We start from the raw sequence: 8,610 nt of genomic DNA, 5'->3' as shown, positions 1-8,610 counted from the left end.
CCCCCCCCCCCCCCCCCCTTTTTTTTTTGAAAAAATTCCCCCCCTTTTTATTGTTGGATTGTTGCATTAAAACTCCTCTTTGACAAGCAGCATTTTAAATGTAAGGATTTTTGGGCATTGCTACCTGAAAGACAATACATAAATCTTAAGTGTTAAGGTTGTTTCAATATTAGTCCTGCATTTGAAGTTCAATGCATTCTTGTTGAAATTTTGATGGCTGCTACTGGGGAGTTTAGTGGGCAGTCAAAACAACTGCTAGAGTGATTGGTAGAAATGAGAAAGACTTTGGCGACAACCTTGTATGAGTTCTATTGTTCTCCACAAATAAATTTTCTAATAAGGTTAATCAATGTTCTATGACCCATTTAAGAAGTTAGAAACCTCAGATGGATGGCTTAGGTTGTTCTTGTATGATCAGTGATCACTATTAGAATACCCATAAATCAGTATTATATGTGAGAACTAATTTTGGACTTTTTAAAACTAGCCTTCTATGTGGATAGCTGGTGGGGACCAGCAGCTACTACTGGTATCTTCATTGCCGCAGCTTTTACTGATTGGCTTGATGGGTATATTGCTCGAAAGGTATTGATCTGTGCTCTTTTCCATAGATTGACCTATTATAAAAACTTGTCTTTGGTTTTTGAAACTCAATTTACAAATTTTATGGCTCAACATAATCCAGCTGAATTTGGGGACTGCATTTGGTGCATTTTTAGATCCAGTTGCTGATAAGGTATTCTCCTTGATGGAAATTCTTATTCATTCCCTCTGCTAAATTGAGTAGCAAAAGATGCATCAATCTTTCAAAGCACAGAAACCTTTTCATATTAGCTTTATAAGGATTTAATATAGTTTCCTTTTGACCGTAACAGCTAATGGTTGCTGCCACCTTGGTCTTATTGTGTACCAGACCTTTGGAAGCTAGTGTTCTTGGACAGTTTCCATGGCTACTGGCTGTACCTTCAATAGCTATTATTGGTAGGGAGGTGAGTTTATTTTTTGTTTTCCTTTTCACTTTTCTGTTGTCTTTTCCTGCATATTATCAGTTGAGTAAATAATCTCTTGTTTATTACTCGTAGAGAAGGGAGATAAGCAAACATGTAAACCTGAAGTTCCAGTTTGTTTAATCAGAATGCCAATTTTCTTGTGATTGTAAATTGAAAACTCAACCTTTCTTCCATTTGTTGATAAAGAAACTGAGTGCTGAAATTTGTTTAGCATATGCTTTATTATGTCCAATGTTTTGGGAATTTTGAAGTGGGACTGTTTGCATATTCTAAAATGTAATATGCAAAAAAAAACACACTGAGCACTGTGTGGGGTAATAGTAGTTTTTAAATGGGTACTTAAAAGGGAAGGAGAGCATGATAAAGGTTGTAAAGGTGGGGAACTGCTTTTATGTTATAATATCATTATAAATTTTACATCATGACAGATTGACAGCTTTGTTTATTTTGCTAATTCTCAGTAGTTACTAAACAATTCATTACTTTTTAGATTCTTCCTGTAATATAGACAGTTACAAGGTAAAGATATTTCATATAAGCAATTCCAGATTACTGTTCTAACACAGCTATTTTGCATTACTTAGACATTGTGGTATTTTTCACTCTTCCATATTCTCGGACTCTCCAAGGAGTAGAGTACACTTACCAAGCCCAAATTCTTATATAGTCTGTTGAATATAAAGCCCAAAATTGAAGTCCATAAAAACCTTGCAAATAAATGAAGCATACAGTAGCTGCCTGTACGAAGAATTGAATCAATGACCTAAGAACTGATGCTACTTCTTTCACTGTTTCATTGGATCTTCTTTAACTTCTATGATTTGGCAATCAATAGCGGTATTTGTTTGTAATGCGGACAACATTTTTCATATGTAGATTACAATGTCTGCAGTTAGGGAATGGGCAGCTTCTCAGGGCAGCAAACTTTCGGAGGTACAAAGCGTTTTACTTGGGGCTGCCATTTTCATTCTAAAGTACATCTCCAGGTCTATTTGTTTTAACAACCCTGTTACTTTTCTTCAGGCAGTTGCTGTGAATAGCTTGGGAAAGTGGAAGACTGCCACACAGATGACTGCGTTAACCATCCTCCTTGCCACAAGAGATAGCAGGTGAGTTTGCTCAATCTTGGGATAGATTTCTGCATTGGTCTGAAGGTAAAAAAAAACATTAATGAGAAATGCTTATCTGATTGGCCATTGATTAATCCGTCCTCTTTTCCACCTTCTCTCTCCATCCAGCCTCGCCGAATCAGGAACTCTTGCAGGTTCTGGTGTGGTGTTGCTCTATATTTCAGCATGGCTCGCTGTCTGGTCTCTAACTGTGTACATGAAGAAGATCTGGAAAGTATTGTTGCTCTAGGAGTCTCATACTGCCATGATTCGTTACATTTTAAAGTAGTTTCTATTAGTGCCAGCTAGCTCGCCTGCTCGGGGAGCTTCCTTGTCTAATCCACAATTAAACTATGGAGAAGTTATCAACTGATATCTTGCACCATACATGTCGGAATTATCACTGATCTCTTGCTCCATACAGTTCGTTCATAATCCTAAAGGCCATTTAGCATTTTGACGGTGAGGAAGTAGGGACTGAGAATCACAGAATGAAGATGCATGGAGTTTTGTTTTTTCTTTCTGTATTCTTTTAGAATTTACAAACAGATCTAGTAGGATCTGTAAGACTGTAACTTGGTATCTGACCACAAAAACATTTTATATAAATGATAGAAATATTTAGGATTCTATTAGTATATATGTTTGGCAACTGTAATAATCCTTGTGTTATCTTTTATTAGTAATTTGGATTTATAAAAAAATAGAAAAAGATTCACCACTGGTTTATGAAAAAGAAAATTCATCATTCTCCTCTATGGGTTTTGTTTGTAGACTAATCTTTTTAATCACTACTCTGTATTTGATTTATGTAGTAAAGAAGGACAAAGGGTACAGATTTGAAACACAATTTATACAATTAATTGGAATCAGAAGTAAAAAGAGGCATTAGGTTAGTTGTCAATTGCAGGGTGAAGAAAACAATTGTTGAGAGTGGGATTTGAACCCACGCCCTTTCGGACCAGAACCTTAATCTGGCGCCTTAGACCAACTCGGCCATCTCAACTTTGTTGTGCATTTTGACAGATTACTTTAGAAATCCGAAAGAGTAAAGGGCAAAAAGAATAATGTTAAGTGAGATTTGTTCTTGACTTTTCTACTAACATTCTTGATTCAAGCTAACTATTTATGAAACATTTTGAAAATTGAAAGATAATATTTACACTTCTAATATTTAAAGAATGACATTGATAATTGATATATAAGTAAAGTGTACAAATTATAATTTTCTCAATTTTTTTTTAAATGACAATAAAAATCAGTTAAGTGGTGTGTATAATGTTATTAATGTATATTAAGAATTGAGATATCTTGCCGACATACTAACTAGTATTTCTATAGATGTACTAAATCTCGTACCAAAATTTGCACTATTCAAAATGTACATGACATCATCCGTATATAATAGTCCCACTACTCGGCGACCAGATTCCGATCGTCCAGATCTGCGATCGGCCCACTTTAAGTCCATAATAAAAGTCAAAAGTCAACCCTTTCCCTCCATTTGCGAAACAGTGATACCTCATGTTTCCTACGTGTCGATCCACCATTAGCCCATCTTCTTCACGCTTCCAATCATACCCAAACACGTGTCACAGCCACCGTCCCCCTTCCCGCGGGCGTTTTCGCCGTGACGCTGCTGAGGAAAACGCCATTTCCGCTGCTCAAATCTCAGTAATAAAACGTTCACTTCAATTCACACCACTTGAGTTGTCACCTCTCTACAATGGCTTCCCCGAGATCAATTGCAGTCCTATCTATTCTCCTGCTGTTCCTCATTTCCTTCCAAACGGCGTTGTTGGCCGACACCAAGAGCAAACCCGCGGCGCCGGCGGATGAGGAAGAGGATCTCAGTTTTCTCGAGGAAGACGACGCCGTTTCGTCCCATTCCGATCCCTACGGCGATCTCCCTGACTTCGAGAACTACGACGACCTCGAGGACGACCATGCGGACACGGATCACGGCTACGACGACTCCTACGAGTCCCCCGCCGTGGACGAGAAGGACGTGGTGGTGCTCAAGGAGGGGAATTTCAGTGACTTCATCGCGAAGAATAAGTACGTGATGGTGGAATTCTACGCGCCCTGGTGCGGCCACTGCCTGGCTTTGGCGCCGGAGTACGCCGCCGCCGCTACTGAGCTCAAGGGCGAGGAAGTGACCTTGGCGAAGGTGGATGCTACTGAGGAGGCTGAGCTGGCGCAGAAGTATGACGTTCAAGGCTTCCCCACTGTTTACTTCTTCGTTGACGGCGTTCACAAGCCCTACAATGGCCAACGGAGCAAGTAAGTTGCTTCAGCTTTCTGGTATTTGCTTAAAACTTAAAAGCACGATCTGAGAGCCGATTCTGATATATGACTTTGGATTTGCCAATTTATCTAGTGGAAATGCCACATACCAAATTCTTTTCTTATCCGAATATCTTACAGATCCTCAAAAGTGTGACTAAACCTCTTGATATATATATTCTTAACCGACATACCAAATTCTTTCCTTCCACGTCTTAACTTTCCTTTGTTATATATACACAAATTTAAGGGGGTTTTAATGTATATCCAATTATTTAATAGTAGAAGGTAGCAATGTAGCACATCAATTGAAAAGCTTGAGTAAATGCTTCTTGAGAATATGTTATCCAATTATTTTCTTGTTTTTGCAGAGATCAATTGAAAAGCTTGAGTAAATGCTTCTTGAGAATATATTATCCAATTATTTTCTTGTTTTTGCAGAGATGCTATTGTTACATGGATAAAGAAGAAGACTGGACCAGCTCTATCCAACATAACAACAACTGAGGATGCAGAGCGGATCTTGGAGAGTGAGTCAAAAGTTGTTTTGGGATTTTTTGACAGTTTGGTGGTAAGTGGGAACTCTCTCCGTGCTCAATTTATGCTATGTGTTGTTCTTTTTATTTGTTGCTTATCAATCAATCAGGCAGGCACATAGGAAGCTGATTGATGATTTTATTTTATCATGATTTCAGCAAGCATACTTTGCTTGAGTGGTATACAATGATTGGACATATAATCATGAGAATTAATGTCTGATAGCTAGCATGCGCTTATGCATTGTAGCCAAATGAAATTAAGTTTTGATCAGCAGGACCTTGGAATTGAATTTTAATAGGCAGAATTTAATGTTTTTTTTTTCCTTTTATTGATTTCAGCAAAGAATGTACTTCTCTCTCTCCCTCTCTACACACATGCACTTATGTACTTATTTATATAATGTTTGCAGGGCTCTCACAGTGAAGAACTTGGTGCTGCTGCAAAACTTGAAGATGATGTCAACTTCTATCAAACTGCCAATCCTGATGTAGCAAAGCTGTTCCACCTTGATCCCCAAGCCAAACGTCCAGCTCTTGTCCTGATTAAAAAAGAAACTGAAAAAATTAACCATTTTGGTTAGTATTCTGGATGTCATGATTTAAAGATTTAATGTTATTCACAAACAATGTTTAATAATTTTCTTGTGTTCTTGCAGGTGGTCAGTTCACAAAATCAGCAATAGCTGAATTTGTTTATGAGAACAAGCTTCCTCTTGTCAACTACTTCACCAGGGAAGGTGCACCGGAGATATTTGAAAATCCAATCAAGAAACAGGTGAAACTTAAGTTAATCTTGCATTCTCAATGTATAGACTATTAGACTGACTTATTGCAGGTCTTTGAGCTTTATATTGTTCTTTTTTACTAGTTTGGCATCATTCTATTAGTGCGAATGAGTAAATTACTTTGTCTAGTTTTAAGCAAAGGAAGCCATCAATTTAGCTTTATATGACTACATTTTTAGTTTTATAAACAAATTTTACATTGATATTAGTCATAATTGTTTATGCTTACACCTTTCTTTTCCTCCTCAGTTAATTCTTTTTGCCACTTCAAATGACTCAGACAAGTTTCTTCCTTCATTCCAAGAAGCTGCAAAGTCTTTCAAAGGAAAGGTATGCTTTCAACATTATTTTTGCTATATTCATTTTCTATTTTTATATTATTCTCACAATATCATTCATGATGAGGATATTGGTAGCACTTACCAGAGATGTGAGGGGGGTTGGAGTCAATTGCATGCTTTGGGGGATTAATTTGTAAATATCAAAGCATACTTTTGGACAAAATTAACCTCTATTGTGCAAAAACATTGAACTGCAAAGCTTTGTGTTCTGCATTCAAGTATAGCATATTCGTAGTTAGAGTATAGATGACTTCCCACACTTGCATTCGTTTCCTCAAGCGGATTCCCTCTAGTGCTCACTTCAAGTCAAAGATGATTGTATTATTATCATATTAAGAGTTAAAAGCTGATGATTGTGTTTTCATTTTGTTGTAGCTTATCTGTGTTTTTGTGGAGATGGACAATGAAGATTATGGAAAAGCAGTATCAGACTACTTTGGTGTTACAGGAGATGCTCCACAGGTGAGTCACTGTAGTTTAGTATGTTGTATTCATTACCTTCACTTATAAGATAAGCTCTATAATTTGGAACATAATTGCAGGTCATCGCTTATACCGGAAATGATGATGGCAGGAAGTTCTTATTGGAAGATGAATTGACCTCAATCAATATCAAGGTTTGTTTTGTCACTTTCCTTTAGAATGATCCATTTAAAGATATCTTGGGCATAGAATGGTAATGAACTAAAGATATTTTTAATATCCACAATCTCTCAGCTTGTTCAATTTATTTTCATCTCTTACTTTTATATGCTTTGTCTTTCCTTTACAAAAGGAGCAGCCCCATTCATTCTTTTATTTTATTATTATTTTTTGGAGAGATTAATACTAACATAATAAAGAAATAGATAAGGGTAAGGAATGCAAAACTCCTCAAAACATAAATAAATAATAATAGATAAGATGATATTTTCCCTTAAATTGAATGGTATTAAAATCCGTGTACTAGAGAAGATTGATATTGTCACATTTGTAGGCAATGAGATCTTTTTCAAAATGTTGGGTCCTTGGGATGATGAAATTACATAATATCAGATGAAGTTTTTTGCCAGTGAAGGTTCTTATTGTATATTTGTTTATTGGCTCTGTAGTCCTTCGGAGAGAAGTTTTTGGAAGACAATCTAAAGCCCTTTTACAAGTCGGATCCCATTCCTGAGAAGGTAAGTTTATTGACTTCAATCAATAATGGCAAGCCTTGAATCCAAATCCTATGCTCACATTTTACTGATACAGAATGATGGTGATGTCAAAGTTGTGGTTGGAAATAACTTCGATGAAATTGTTCTTGATGAATCTAAAGACGTTCTTCTTGAGGTACATATTGTGTCTCCACTATCAATGATCACGCACACTACTGGCTTGCAATTGATTATCTAGATTTTACGGAGGTATCTGAGTTTGAATTCTGACTCTGGTTTTGTATCAGATATATGCTCCTTGGTGTGGGCACTGTCAATCACTAGAACCTATATATAACAAGCTCGGCAAGCATTTGAAGGGAATTGACTCGCTTGTTATTGCCAAGATGGATGGGACAACGAACGAGCACCCTAGAGCAAAGGTACTTTATGTCTTTTCTTTATTAGATGGATTATCATTCCATGCTCGATTCTCTAGCTATGATGCATTCTGGGACAAACATATTCACAGAAATTATTTACTCGGTTACAGTCTGATGGATTCCCGACACTCCTTTTCTTCCCAGCCGGGAACAAGAGCTTTGAGCCAGTAAGTAGTATATCCTTATTTTCTCCTCTTCGAAGCCATCCATCCCCTCTCTAGAGAATAGAGCTAACATTTCATTGCCTTCACTCACAGCTTACTGTGGATACTGATCGCACTGTGGTCGCCTTCTACAAATTCCTAAAGAAGCATGCGTCGATTCCTTTCAAGATTCAAAAACCGGCTTCATCTCAGAAATCTGAGACTGAAATGCCAACGAGCCAGGAGACTACTACTACTGCCACTGGTGATGTAAAGGATGAACTGTGAGAATATTTAGCGTAGATTATAGCGGCTCCAGCATAGATCCCAGAACAAATCCTGCTTTAACAGAGAAAAGAGGCTGTGAGTAAAGCCAATAGAAAACAACAAATTGAGAAATTAGAATGAGAAATGTTGAACCATTAGTGTCTGTTTTATAAACTCCTTTTTCTTTTCCCCCTAACTTCCTCTTCTTTGTGACCTAATGCAATGTGCTTTGACATTTGGCAAGTTGTGATTTTGAATCCTGAATCAAATAGTGTTTTTTAAAAATAAAAAATAAAAAATTAAATGTATGCAATTTTGAAATATTTAATTTTTGTTTTTTAAATATTGAATTCATCTCTGTTAAAACTGTGCTGGCCGGTTTGGGTCCAGACCGTCTAGTAATTTACTTGTGTTGCATACGAAATTGTATCTTAGCCTCTTAGGAATTTTTTATTTTTTATTTTTAAAATATTTTTCCTTTCGCGCAACCACACGTTGTGAGATTATTATACTTTGAAAGTATATTTATTGGGTTTGATTAGAGAACAATTTCAGCAATTGAGGCGATT

General features: G+C 36.8%; 2 protein-coding genes and 1 non-coding gene across 3 annotated transcripts in view; 2 read left to right on the top strand and 1 right to left on the bottom strand.

Annotated features, from left to right (window-relative positions):
* LOC116021751 (CDP-diacylglycerol--glycerol-3-phosphate 3-phosphatidyltransferase 2-like) overlaps positions 1 to 2,805 on the top strand; it is a 4,765-nt gene extending 1,960 nt beyond the window's left edge. Inside the window, exons 2-7 of the mRNA XM_031262222.1 lie at positions 488 to 585; positions 686 to 736; positions 876 to 989; positions 1,887 to 1,943; positions 2,034 to 2,119; positions 2,249 to 2,805. Coding sequence (XP_031118082.1) covers positions 488 to 585; positions 686 to 736; positions 876 to 989; positions 1,887 to 1,943; positions 2,034 to 2,119; positions 2,249 to 2,369 — 527 coding nt within the window. The 3' untranslated portion in view covers positions 2,370 to 2,805. The remainder of the gene's footprint in view (positions 1 to 487; positions 586 to 685; positions 737 to 875; positions 990 to 1,886; positions 1,944 to 2,033; positions 2,120 to 2,248) is intronic.
* Positions 2,806 to 3,044: 239 nt separating this feature from the next.
* Positions 3,045 to 3,125, bottom strand: TRNAL-AAG. The gene has a single exon. It is a non-coding gene; the product is annotated as a tRNA-Leu (tRNA).
* A 374-nt stretch (positions 3,126 to 3,499) lies between these two features.
* On the top strand, positions 3,500 to 8,354 carry LOC116022682 (protein disulfide isomerase-like 1-4). Its single transcript, XM_031263498.1, has 12 exons — positions 3,500 to 4,402; positions 4,847 to 4,976; positions 5,355 to 5,520; positions 5,601 to 5,719; positions 5,979 to 6,059; positions 6,446 to 6,532; positions 6,613 to 6,687; positions 7,162 to 7,230; positions 7,304 to 7,384; positions 7,497 to 7,631; positions 7,742 to 7,798; positions 7,889 to 8,354. Exons 1-12 carry the CDS (start codon positions 3,846 to 3,848, stop codon positions 8,060 to 8,062), a joined length of 1,731 nt encoding a protein of 576 aa, XP_031119358.1. The 5' UTR covers positions 3,500 to 3,845; the 3' UTR covers positions 8,063 to 8,354.
* Positions 8,355 to 8,610: the final 256 nt, after the last annotated feature.

The sequence above is a fragment of the Ipomoea triloba genome, chromosome 6 (genome assembly GCF_003576645.1).
Source record: "Ipomoea triloba cultivar NCNSP0323 chromosome 6, ASM357664v1".
Taxonomy (NCBI): Eukaryota; Viridiplantae; Streptophyta; class Magnoliopsida; order Solanales; family Convolvulaceae; genus Ipomoea; species Ipomoea triloba.
Note: the sequence above shows the minus strand (reverse complement) of the source record. Positions and strands in the feature narration are given on the sequence as shown.

What these genes read in the sequence shown, in the direction of transcription:
- LOC116022682 (XM_031263498.1), top strand. Translation starts at nt 3,846, where the DNA reads ATGGCTTCCCCGAGATCAATTGCAGTCCTATCTATTCTCCTGCTGTTC. An exon ending in CGGATCCCATTCCTGAGAAG is followed by an intron (nt 7,231 to 7,303) that starts GTAAGTTTATTG and finishes TTACTGATACAG; the next exon opens with AATGATGGTGATGTCAAAGT. An exon ending in CTAAAGACGTTCTTCTTGAG is followed by an intron (nt 7,385 to 7,496) that starts GTACATATTGTG and finishes GTTTTGTATCAG; the next exon opens with ATATATGCTCCTTGGTGTGG.